Below are 13,012 nucleotides of genomic sequence, written 5' to 3' on the forward strand. Positions count from 1 at the left end.
AGGACAATGGGTAATGGGTTCAATCTTAAAGAAGGGAAGTTCAAGTTAGATATAAGGAAGAAGTTCTTTACTGTGAGGGTGGTGAGACAATGGAACAGGTTGCCCAAGGAAGCTGCTCCATCCCTGGTATTGTTCAAGGCCCAGTCGGACAGAGCCTTGGGTGACATGGTTCAGTGTGAGGTGTACCTGCCCATGGCAGGGGGGTTGGACCTAGATGATCTTAAGGCCCTTTCCAACCCTAACTATTCTATGATTCTAAATCCCAAAGGCACGTATCCAGCTGATTTTGCCATTCTTAGTTGTAGAAATCACTTGGAAACAAGCACACAGTTGAAATAATCTTTCACGAACTGTGAAGGTACACACTTCTTAGTCCCAGGATTTTCTGTAAATTTCCTTTAGCTATCTTCTTAATTGATTAGCCTCCAGGAATTTCTTAGAAATTAGTAGAAAATAAATGAAACAGACATGTGTCCTTAAGTGCTTGTAATTCTGTGCAAACAATGAAGTTTATGCATCACACCCTCCAGCTCTTCTGATGTTTTTCCAAACTACAAGAATTAACACCAATTTAACAACTAGAAATCCTTACTTCAGTATGCAAATATCTTGACATTTTCTTCATTTGATGACTGATCACATAAAAAAAATGCAAGTATTTCGCTGTCTCCAGCAGATCTTTAACTGATTATAACAAAACTTGCTTGTAAATTCCCTGTGGCATTTCAACTCAGTACTTTCCATATGACCTGGAACTTGACACCTGAGCATACTACTATTAGACTTTCCTATTGGCTGCAGATCCAATTAAATCCGAGATGATTATAAGAAGTTGCTCAACTTAGTCAATCTTTTCCTAAGGATCTTCTAGGTTTATTATTTTTTTTCACTGCCGGCTTATTCATCAGGTACAAAGGTTGAACAAAAACAAAGTGCTGTTGCATCATATTATTTCTTGTCAGTGCATTGAAAAATCTGCTCTTGTGCACATTTGCTGCTCTAAAAAGCAACAGAAAGGTAAGACACTTGCCACATCTTTTTTGAAAATGTAGGCAAAGATTTATTAGTATAACTTTACTGCTAGAGTGGAAAAAAATACATCTTGAGATACATTAAAAGTTCAGGAATTACTATGAACCTTGGACATGGTAAGTTGCTGAGTAAATTGTACTTCAGTAGAAAGCCAGGGAATAGACTGTGTCTTCTCTGGAAAGCAGACTATCTGATTACATAAACTCCACTATCTCCCAGAATCGTTTTCTTTACAAATGCAAGAAAACCAATAGGAATTACATTACTATCAAACAATAACATCTTAAAAAGTTCTCAGAGGAAAACTTTTAAGAAAATGTTTTTAATTACAAGGTATTACCAAGGTACTGCCAGGCTCAGTTTCTTTCCAAAGTAATTATTTTAAACAGCAATTCCTGGAGTTTGGTTTTAGTAAAAAGCTAAATTGCAATTAAAATTACAGATACTTCCTTTTTCTTCTACTGCTCTTCCACAGGTTCCCCACACATACAATACAGGAAATCAAACTTGTAAAAAAACCCCTAACTTGTCATTAGAAACTAAAGTAAAAAATAGGAACTATGCTTTAGACATATGTAGAGCAAATTTTTATGCAGAGTGAAGTTTCAAACAAGAAAGGGATTTTTTAAATTAATGGCATCTCCTTAATTCAGATATTTTATCTTTTTCCTTGAAGTTTTGAAAAACTTTAAAAATTACTTTCATTTTCAACTTGATTGTTACCAACTTACAGACTAATTTTAGAATAATATTTTAATACAAAATAATATTTTAATATATTTTTCTCACTGTATTAGAGACAATACTTTTCTTGAAATCTGCAAACTACAACAATATTATTAATTTCTATTTCTATATTGCCTGGTTAAGGCCACTCTCTGAAAATCTTGGAAGCAGGATCTTTAAGGTTCAAGTATACAACAAGATCTGACTGTTAACACAGTCTATACTGGGAGTTCTCAAACTGCAAAATGGTTTCTACTAGTAATATACAGACTGGCCCAAAAAATGAATTACTCAGTTTACCAGCACCATCACTGACAAGAACAACACGTAATATAGAACATAATGGTTGGACTTGCCGATCTTACAGGTTTTTCCCAGCATAGTTGATTCTGTAATTTTATGATACCAACATGGCTGCTCCTGCTAGTACCCCTTGTCTGTGCCACTGACAATGTCTAACAAAATGGTTTATGAATTCTTTTTGTATTTAATGTAGATTTCCAACAGCAGTAGAAACACACAATGGATAAGACCAGCGTAAATGGCTTTTATTTTCTTATTTCCAAGAAGTTAGTAGGTTTCCAGGCTGATTCCGCTAGGTGACTGAGGTCAGTCCATAGACACCCCAAGCAATCAATTACACTTGAACAAGTTGTTCTGTGCCCTCATGTACTCCATGCTGACTGGCAAAGGCCTCCTGGCACTCTTTTTAAACATTTGTGGAGTTTTTTTAATCTGACTGGCTGCCTAGGTTTAGCATCGTTCATGCAATTGAGCTTCCTTACATAATTTTCCCCACTCTTCTCTGTCAAATTCAGTGATACTCTCTACAGCTAAAAATACAACAGGCATTTCGTCCTTGCTATGCAAAAAGGATATAGACAGGCTAGAGAGGGTCCAAAGAAGGGCCACAAAGACGATCAAAGGACTGGGAAGCCTGTAGTATGAGGAATGGCTGATAGAATTAGTTTTGCTCAGCCTGGAGAAAGGAAGGCTCAGGGAAGACCTTATCACCATGTCTCAGTATTTAAAGGGTGCCTACAACGAAGACGGAGACTCCCTTTTTACAAGGAGTCACATGGAAAAGACAAGGAGTAATGGGCACAAGTTACTCCTGGGAAGATTCCCATTGGACATGAGGGAATTTTTTCACAATGAGAACAATTGTGAAAATTGGAGATTAACCTTCCCAGGGAAGTGGTGGTCTCCCTGGTGCTGGATGTTTTTAAGATTTGGCTGGACAGGGTGCTGGAACATGTAGTCCAGGTCATGCTTTGCCTAGAATGGTTGGACTAGATGATCCCTGAGGTCCCGTCCAACCAGCTATTCTATGATTCTATGAGATCTTGCAAATAATGCCTGATTCAAAGGAGATGGATGAGTGACACTTTCTCTAAGAGACATTAATGTTGCAGTGAATACCACTGGTCAGAAAAGCTTTCCTGACTGAAAACAGTAAGGCTCAAATTCATACAAAACCCCCAGGACCAAGACTGAACAATGTTTACTTAGTTCCAAAGGTCAGAGCAACAACTGTACCTTTATAGTAATCAGAAGACCTGGTTTACATCTTATAATATGCTATATTATAGATAATAAAAACATTAGAAGATCAATCTTCTAACTAAAAGAATCACAAAAAATAACTTACATAAGAATTGAATAAACCAACAATCCATCTAGTACAGTATTCTACCTCTGTCAGTGGCAATGTAAGAAATTATTTCAGGAAAGCACACAAGCCTGAATACTTTCTGCAGTATGCTCCTATCATTGTCTTCCAGTACCTGCAATTGTTTTAACAGGGAATTAATAAGTACATCTATGGCTATTCATTTTACCCATATAAGAAACTGCTGTCTAGTAAACCCCTCTTCTATTTGCTGATACATTCTGCTCACTGGATTTTAGGTTTAGCTCAAAAAAGTGAAAGCTGAATGCATTAATTCTAATAACCTATGTTCTTCCTCTTAATTTCGCATTTCATTGTATTTGTGTAGAAGAAAATTGATTAAATTATCATTGAAATAACTACACCTATTAATTTGTTCAACTACAGAACCACTGTAGAAACCACTGCAGAAGTCAGCGGTATTCTCATACTGGCATATAAAAGTGTTGCTTTTTACTAGGCTCTAAACATGACACGCTCTTGGCTTGTGATCTGTGCTGGAACACTGTTTTTGAATCCTGTCTCTGCTGACTGCAACTTTACTTCTCAAACTGTAAGTTTTATACGTAAATTACCCTTATTTTTCAAAGTTACACTAGAAGCTAAAGGCATTTTTAAAAGCCACCTTGTAAACATAGAATTACTGAAGAAGCACGTAGAGACAAGTAAGATTACATGGCTTTCTGTGAAATGGACAACTAGCTGCTGGCAGTCATTTTCAGTGGGTTAATAACACTGAAACATATTTGAGATGGATTTGTATACCAGCCATCTCTTTGCTGACAACAGGAGTGCCTCCTTTACCTTTACATTATTTTGGAATAGACCTAAAAAGCAACAGTTATTTGGACAAGGCCAAAAGCTGCTCAAGTTTGAGAGATTTACCGAGTTAGTATTTGACCAAGTCAGATCAAAATGTATGTAAGAAATTTTAAAAGGTTTTTTCTTCCAGAGATTAATGTAATGGATTTTGTATTTACTAGAGAATGGAGGGGAAGGAAGAAAACTTAGATTAATAGTCAAGTAATAAAATTGGTATTGCACTACTTGCTCTGACTCACTGCCCACTGGGTCAGTACTGTATCTACTGTCTGTTAATCTTTGGGACAAAGATAAAGAACAAAAAAACTGGGTATATACAGTGTAGAAAAGGCACTCCACTACATTTGTTTTTAAACCAGCTATCTAGCTATACTCAATCTGGTCACAGCAGTAACAAGCTGAACGTAAGCTACTTAGTTAGGAAGAGGAGTAACACAACTAGTCAGTTTGCAAGACTAAGAATCTCCTTTAAACCCAGTTCAAGTATCTTGACACTAAACTATAGCTTACAGTGATGCATGCATGTACATATAAAGAAATCTACTCTTGTCAGTAAACAGCCGTCCTTTAAGGTATAGTTAACACTCTCAAACCTGAAAAGACTGCAGCTATGCTAAACTTAAAGCCAGAAAACCAAAATTGTTATAATAAAAAAAAAAATCCAACAAAAATCAAACTAAATGTTTTGTTGAAGGTCTACTCCAAACATGTTTTTAAAAGTAAATACAGCTGTTTTTAAAATAAAACAATACATTAGAAAAGGCATATTTGAATTAATTTTCAGCCTTGGATCCACTTCCTGACACCTTCTTTCCAGATTGTGTGGGAAATGAATCCTTTTCCTACTTAGCCAGTCTTCACATAGAGTCCTAAAACAGAGAGCCCTACTAACTCCAAAATACTATGCAAAACTATTTGAATATTTGCCAAATAGTTTGAATAATCATCATATAAAAAGCCTTGCATGCCAAACAGAGCTCGAGCACTAAGTGATCTGAAACTTCAGGTCTCTATATTAGGAGCATTCATTCCCCTCTATCACCAGACCATGGGTGTATTAAGAAAAACATAAATAAAATTGCATGAAGAGCATTAGAACTTTTAAAGTGCTGGCATTAAAAAATACAAGAAAGATTTTTTGTGCCCTCAATAGTCATCACTGAGACATCTTCAATGGACTTCCCTATAGTATTTAATTGTTGTCTTTTTTTCAACAGGTCACTTGTGAGGCATCTGGAAAGAACCTCTCTAATATACCCAGTAACCTTTCCCAAAATGTTACTATATTAAGCCTCAAAAATAATAAAATCACTTTAAAAGATATCGACAAAGAGATTCTTCAAAGTTTTATTAAACTCATTGAACTTTACCTGAATGAAAACATGATTATTGTACTGCATAACAATAGCTTCTGCAATCTGACAAAACTGGTAATTCTGGATATCAGCAGCAACCGTATTAGCACAGTTCATAAGACAGCATTTGCAGGATTAAACCAACTGTCAGTGTTGAATCTATCCTATAACATGATTACTCAACTAGATCCTTATACATTTACTTGTCTAAAAAGTCTGACAGCTTTAAATCTACAGTATAACCCTCTGAAGTATTTTCATATAAAATCACCCTTTAAATTGATTAAAATAGTTTTAGCTGGAAACCCCTGGACCTGCTCCTGTGACCTCCCTGATTTACAGATATGGCTAACTGCCTCCAATGTGACAATGGGTAAGTTTTGGTTAGAGCAACATTTCATACTTTTTTATATTAAACAGCCTTACCTTATTTTTTACTGATCTGGATAATATCCACTATCAACTTATTAGCTTTTTGCAATAATGCATTAGATTACCTATGATTTTTTTTTAGATCAGAGTGCCAATTAATTAATAATATCTCATAGCCTTTCCACTGCTCGCATCCACAGAAAATGAAAACAACACTATATGTACGTTCCCAAATACCAAGGAAAAATGCTCCATCAAAACAGTAGCTATTCAACCAGCTGACTGCAAAACTGAACAAGCTTCTTTAGAAAACACTGTAACTTCCGCTTCTGCCATTAAGCTTAAAAGTAGTGCCTTCCTAACAGCCCGGACTCCAAACATCACTGAAAACAATGGGACGCATGCAGGTAATATACTGATGTTCCACATTACTGCTTATAAGATGTTGGATTTGCTATTCCATAATTTCATACCATTTGTACACCTCATACACTATAATTCTTCCATAAAAGCTGTGATTATGGAACAGGCATATTTCCAGGTTTTGGTAGACTGCATACAGACTATAGTGAATGCTAAGCTCTACGGAGTAAGTGTTCAAAACTGATAAACCACATCTGAATTCTCAAATGACACTACAAACTGACGATGACATTTCAAAGTCTTGAAATTCAGGTAATTGCCCATATCTACCTAGCAGAACTGGGGAAGGATCTTTTAAAAATTTCAGTTACTTCTTCCAAAATCACTGCTTTCTAGAAGCAGCTGTCTTCTTAAATGTGAAATAGTGAGCAATAATTTTACTCCTGCTTTCAACTGTGTTCAGTGTAAAGGAGACAGATGTGCCCATCCCATATTCTTTCAAAATTTCAGTCTCCTTAATTTTCTACCCATTTTGACGGTAATTCTATCATCACTGTAATATTTTAGCTTTTCTTTTGGTCAAGTCACTTTCTTCTTTCTCACATGCAAATTTCCACTCTTCCATACTGTAATGTTTTTTACTTCTTGCTTCTGACTAAAGCAGAAGAAATATTATTTTCCAGATACATACACAAACAGTACACAGCCACTGCTATACACTTCTTTTACCATAACAGCTAGATTGTATTTTAGCACAGGGGCCAGCACACAAAACCAGATTCTAAATAAAGACTCCTGGAAACTACAGTCTATTGAATTTTTTATTTTAAAAGAAGTACAATTGAAAGGATATGCCAAACAAAAGATGTAATATTTTAGGCTGCAGACATCATCACCAAACAGAAATTTAAGCCTGCGAAATAGAATTTGAAGTCAATTACTGTTTGGGTTTGTCTGGTTTTGTTTTGTTTGTTTTTTTTTTCCAAAACCTAATCTTGGAATTTAAATTTTGGAAAAATATCATTTTTTTAGTTTATATGCCCCCAGAATTTTTTCCAACTTTGAAGCTATTGTTTTTTATAAATATGCATGGTGGATATATATTGCTAAGAAATATAAGATGTACATGCATGTTTTGGTCAGGTGATGTGGCTAATTCCTCAAGAACATAACAATAAAACTCTACTAAAGCTTTGGACACACTCAGTAATTCCTCTATGATTGTTTATTTTGCGAGTTCCCAATTTAACTATGAAAAAATTCATACTAGAGTTCTTGCTGGCATTCCTCATGAGGATGATTCTTCCTTTTTTCCTGTTTGTTTTAAAGAGTTACCACTTCCTGGCAAAAGCTGGACCTTCCTAGCAGGTGTCCTAGGGTTTGTCCTAAGCATTACACTCCTGATTTTTATGGCTGCAAAATGCCCAACATGGTATCGCTATTTGATAAGCTACAGTCACCGTCATCTAGAAGAAAATGACTCGGAGATGTTTGAACAGGAATTCTCAGCTGACATGAGTTCTTTTCCTACATTATTGGATACAAACAATGAAGATCCAATTTCCCTTGAGAAAATTCATACATGTGTGCCTGGGGAAGATGGATTTATTGAGAATAAATACACTGATCCTTATGCAACTGAGGAGAGTTAATAATGTCTTAAGGATGAAGAACTGATTTCTCAAAACTGTAGTACACTTGTACTTCCGTATTATGCGACTTATGTACAATACAAAAGGAGGTTAAGCAGTCCATCTCCTCTCATCTTGACAAATTCATAACAAGGTTTGCTGCATGAATCATGAAGTTAAAAAAAATGTGGTGATGTGCATGCCTCAGTGCCACAATAAGTAGTTCAAGACATGCAAAAAGTACTCAGAATCCACCTTTCATAAAATCCTAATTGGTTACTTATGGCAGGGGGAGAGCTTACTGTATACTGCTTAATATGAACTCTTTACAAAGTAGCTTGTAAAGTTGGCATAATCACTAATGCTTTAATTGTGAGTAAGTCCAGAAAGGAAAAACAATTTCTCTAAAATGCTGGAGCAGATCATAGCCAGACTAGGGGCTGAATCCAAATCAGTGGTGTCCCAGCTCAGCAGGCTATTAAGCTAAACCAAAGCTATCAAAAGAACAGAGCATTTGTTGGGTTGTTTTCTTTTTCCTTTTTCTTTTTACCCAAATTAGCAGAGCAAGAAAGACCAACTGCTCCATTCCCTTAAGTGAGCCTACATACACTACAACAACAAGTTATCATTACTGCATACCCGATGCCTTTACTCCTTAGTTTGCTACTGAACCTAGTTTCTTCTTTTTATACTTATTTCCTTAACACTTAAAAATGCATTCAGGGATAAAATAGACACATTTGTGAGCTGCTGAAAACTGCAATTTTATTGAAAAGTGACTTACTATTACAAGGCAAATTGTTTTTTTAAAGTGCTTATCTATACATAGAATCTCATAGTTGAGATTGCTCTTGCTTGCAACAAGCAAGATATCTCTTTCTCCCGCACATCTCTGGTTCCTAAATTAAACATCTCAGAAACTCACCCTCTCAGCCTATAACTACACAAGCCATTCTCATGGTGTACAAATTGTTACTGCAAGCATATTGCTGTCATCTTCCTCTCCACAAGTCCCTACCTAACACAGGAAACTCAGTGATAGTTCCCATTTCTGCTTACTTTTTCCACTCTGGATTCCACAACACAACTCGCAAAACTCAGGTTCCCAAAAGACAGGAATCTCCACTGCCGCTTAAGTCCTCCTGGATGACATAGTAAGTATCTCCTCCAAGCAGTTAATCAGAAGAGTTTAAAGCTAGGAACCCAGCTGCGGTATGGCACTACTATACCACCCTGAAATTGCTCAGTTATCACATGTGGCATACACGGAATTGTTAAGGAACTTCTGAATCAGATACCACCTCAATTTTGCCAAGTTTGGTTATGATTTTAACAGCTTTGGAGAAACATACACTTCATGTACTCACGTTTGTCTTTCTGTGAAAATTTTATCCACACTCTGAGTGTCTTGGTCATTCTGAACCTTTAACTTAAAAAAAAAAAATTCTGATATAATATACAGTAATAAAGATACATGTTCTATATATAAATTTGAAAAGTTTACTTTGGAAGAGAAGAAGCAGCTCAGAATGCATTAGAGGAAGGAGCAGCAGAGGCCACTTGCTCCAGAGGGTTTTCACAGTTGATACTGAGCAAAGGCCGTCTGAAAGTACAGTCTTCTACTGGAAACCAAAGGAAGTAAAAAGGCATCTCTATGTTTAAAAAATCTAATCAAGTTTGTTACAAATCAAGTCACTTACTGTGGGATCTATTCCTGCAACATTTAGTAAAATACTGTTTAAGTCTACAGGCATGATGAAAATGTAACACTTGCAAAGCATTCTTTTCTTTATGACACAGACATTGTGACTTTATTGTGCAATCAAATGCGGGGGGGGGAATGTTGTTTTGACCAAAATAACGTACTCTAAAATCAAACTAGTTTCTTTTGCTTATGGACAAAGTTATCCTAAGAAATGGAACATGCTTAATGCCACTTGTGTCTTAAGACTTAGAGGAACACTCTATCTGTATTAGAAAATAAAGAAAGGCAAATGAGAGCTCATTGATTTTGTGGTTATATTTATTATTTAATAAATATTTAATACTTATAACATGGGAGTAATTTAAAAGGCTGAAGAAACAATATAACTATCTTTCCAGAAGACCGGGCAGCTTTACAAGGCAGTGCAGTCTAATGAATTTGCCTTTCATAAGACTAGTAGTGTTCCATGTTCCCAAGTCAAATAAAGAACATATCTTAACAGTCAAAATTTGGGTTGGGACAACATCCTTCTCAAATCTAAACCATAGAAAAATATCATGGGCCTGTTAATGCAACACTTCAGACAACTGACTCACTGCAAACATGTTGCCCATGGTTTGTTTAACTTGGAAAAATGGGTAAGTTTTAAATTAGTGCTATGCCATTTTAGATACATTGTACATTCAAAGTTCCAAGAATGTAACACACCATTTCACCCTTCAAACATAGCTTATATCCTATTTCTTACCATATTGTAATCGTGAATCACTTCTGCCATATCTGTACTAGTATTAAGTATATCCACAACCTGAAATGAGACAGAATTCCAACCCATTAATGCTCTCCTTTTGTTTTAAATTACACACAAAAAAATCAGACAAGTAAGTAGTAACTCACAAAGCACTTACAAAAACACAACAATTTTGTGTTATTGCAAATGGAAAAAAAAATGATGTGGGAATCTGAATAGATTACATGCAGTTTTAAAATCACAGAATCATAGAATGGTTAGGGTTGGAAAGGACCTTAAGATTATCTAGGTCCAAGCCCCTACCCATGAGCAGGGATGCCTCAGAGTACACCATGTTGCCCAAGGCCTCGTCCAACCTGGCCTTGAACACTGACAGAGATGGAACATCTACCACTTCCTTGGACAAGCCATTCCAGTGCCTCACCACCCTCACAGTAAAGAACTTCTTCCTTATATCTAAACTGAACTTCCCCTCTAAGTTTAAACCCATTCCCCCTTGCCCTATTGCTACAGGCCCTAATGAAGAGTCCCTCTCTGGCACCCCTGTAGGCTCCCTTCAGATACTGGAAGGCTGCTATGAGGTCTCCAAGCAGCTAAACAGCCCCAACTTTCTCAGCCTGTCTTCATATGGGAGGTGCTCCAGCCCCCTTATCATCCTTGTGGCCATCTTCTGGACTTGTTCTAACAGCTCCATGTCCGTCTTATGTTGAGGACACCAGAACTGTACACAGTACTCCAAATTTTCAGAAATTATTGTCATTATATGTAGCTGTACATAACCCACAAATGCTATGCTGCAGTAATTTCTTAAATCCATATGCAACTGCTTCTCCTAATGTATAGTACACTTTTTTTCTTTTATGATTTCTTTAGTTTCCACAGTTTCACTTTCCAATAACTGAAATTATTGAGGCAGAATTAACGAGTGTATTTTCTTATTAATACTGAGGTGGGACTAAGCAATGTATTTTTACAGAGAAAAGTTAATAAAAAAGATGCTGAAGCAATACAAAGCAAACAAGATAGGGAGAGCATTCAGTATCATAAGTTGATAGCAGCATACCATGTTGTAGTCTGCTAGCTGACCTTGAAATTCTTTGATTTCTCCAGCTAGAGCCTCTGCCCTAAATATAAAACAAAATCAAACTTAAGACTTGTACATATAAAAATAAAATAATGAAAAGAAAAAAAAAAAGATATTACTTAGTGGTTCCTTGAAGGCAGCACAATACCTGAGAATAGTTTTGTTACTGAGAAAGTTAGCACTGCATTAGCTGCAACATCTCACCTTTTTTCATATGACAAGTAGACAGATTTCTCTTGCTTGTACATTTCTACTTCTTCCTGCAGCTTGTTAATTTCTGTTGTTAGTTCACTTGTTTTGCTTCTGCAAAAAAATAAGCAAATATTGGAATGTACAACTAAAACACATAATAGAAACTGTGTTTTACTCTAGCTGTGCAATCAGTATCTCTTTCTCACACTGCATGATGTTTCAAATCAATATTTCAAAGAAGAGCTGTGGAAGTGAGTAAAAAATACGACTGTTTCTAGCAGATAAATTAGTAAGTAGTTGTTAGAAAACCTGGATATGAAATAAAAGACTTTAATTAGCTGTGTCCCTGCTGGTGAAATGTAAATTATTCTCAAATGGACAGGTAAAAAGACCACAGTATCATGGTATATATCATAGTATTTCACAGAGTATGGATATCATCCATATGTAAAATTATGTATTTTAGGACTGATCATTCAATACTGCAATATGATCAACTGACAAAATAGCCTTGTATACAGTACAGTTTCTGCTAGGCCTTGACTTTGTTAGCATTAGCTCAATGTATTATCCAAGTAAACCACCTGAAATGTACACTACAAAATGCTTAGTTTGTGATGTGACTTCTTCCAAATGCAGCTATCAGACCTATCAAGCATTACAGGTGGAAGCTCAAAATCACTGATCCTTTTTTACTAACGCTGTGGGAGTGCATACGATTTAGCAAGTCTGATCACAAAATGTCAAAGGCATCCACTTGGACTTGAACATAAGCATAAAATTTCCTCCCTCCTGCACAATGACCATACCTCTTATAAGAGAACAGATTTTATTGTAAGTGAACACCACTTATCCCATGCTCCTGTTAAGCACAATAAATTTCATGTCAGAAAGCGAACAGAGCATTAAACCTCCTGCAGTTTTAATGTGCTCTTAAGACATACCTCAGCAGACCCAGGTAATATGTTTTATCCATTATCTGTCTCTGAGGACCTGACAAAGGACAGTAAGATGACATTTTGTTAGAAAACAATTAATGTTGATGAAGTGTAAATTATGAAAATTTTTTGCAGAATTTAGAGGCAGAGAACTGCCATCTTCTCAGAGTTCTTAAAAAGATAGTACCTCATTATAACAAATCAAAGCAGAAATTAATTTCACACTGTTGCGAAGATAAACATTACTTTTTTAGCTGTACTAATAGTTACTACATAACACAGTATTTTAATTATTCTGCAGTGATGAAAGAAGACATAATCTGTCTTCTTCTATGCTTCTGAATGATTTTTAAAGACAGCTCAGGCACA

At 35.9% G+C, this 13,012-nt stretch overlaps 2 protein-coding genes across 4 annotated transcripts in view; one reads left to right on the forward strand and one right to left on the reverse strand.

Annotated features, from left to right (window-relative positions):
* IFT74 (intraflagellar transport 74) overlaps positions 1-13,012 on the reverse strand; it is a 41,135-nt gene that overhangs the window by 26,365 nt on the left and 1,758 nt on the right. The window contains exons 3-7 of the mRNA XM_062604413.1: positions 12,650-12,698; positions 11,718-11,816; positions 11,493-11,553; positions 10,427-10,486; positions 9,341-9,402 (exon numbers count right to left, since the gene is read on the reverse strand). Of these exons, the coding sequence (XP_062460397.1) occupies positions 9,341-9,402; positions 10,427-10,486; positions 11,493-11,553; positions 11,718-11,816; positions 12,650-12,698 (331 nt within the window). The remainder of the gene's footprint in view (positions 1-9,340; positions 9,403-10,426; positions 10,487-11,492; positions 11,554-11,717; positions 11,817-12,649; positions 12,699-13,012) is intronic.
* On the forward strand, positions 888-8,346 carry LRRC19 (leucine rich repeat containing 19). 3 transcript variants are annotated; one of them, XM_062604406.1, is made up of 5 exons: positions 888-1,017; positions 3,818-3,983; positions 5,470-5,980; positions 6,156-6,386; positions 7,672-8,346. In XM_062604406.1, exons 2-5 carry the CDS (start codon positions 3,900-3,902, stop codon positions 7,992-7,994), a joined length of 1,149 nt encoding a protein of 382 aa, XP_062460390.1. In that variant the 5' UTR covers positions 888-1,017; positions 3,818-3,899; the 3' UTR covers positions 7,995-8,346. The 3 variants fall into 3 exon arrangements, with proteins under 3 accessions (XP_062460390.1, XP_062460391.1, XP_062460392.1); XM_062604407.1 differs by having other exon boundaries at positions 926-1,017; positions 3,891-3,983; XM_062604408.1 differs by lacking the exon at positions 888-1,017 and having other exon boundaries at positions 3,822-3,983; positions 6,180-6,386.

Source organism: Pezoporus occidentalis, unplaced genomic scaffold (genome assembly GCF_034315485.1).
Source record: "Pezoporus occidentalis ecotype Australia unplaced genomic scaffold, CSIRO_AGI_Poc_V1 ctg86, whole genome shotgun sequence".
Taxonomy (NCBI): Eukaryota; Metazoa; Chordata; class Aves; order Psittaciformes; family Psittacidae; genus Pezoporus; species Pezoporus occidentalis.

What these genes read in the sequence shown, in the direction of transcription:
- LRRC19 (XM_062604406.1), top strand. Translation starts at nt 3,900, where the DNA reads ATGACACGCTCTTGGCTTGTGATCTGTGCTGGAACACTGTTTTTGAAT. An exon ending in GCAACTTTACTTCTCAAACT is followed by an intron (nt 3,984 to 5,469) that starts GTAAGTTTTATA and finishes TTTTTTCAACAG; the next exon opens with GTCACTTGTGAGGCATCTGG. An exon ending in TGCCTCCAATGTGACAATGG is followed by an intron (nt 5,981 to 6,155) that starts GTAAGTTTTGGT and finishes AATATCTCATAG; the next exon opens with CCTTTCCACTGCTCGCATCC.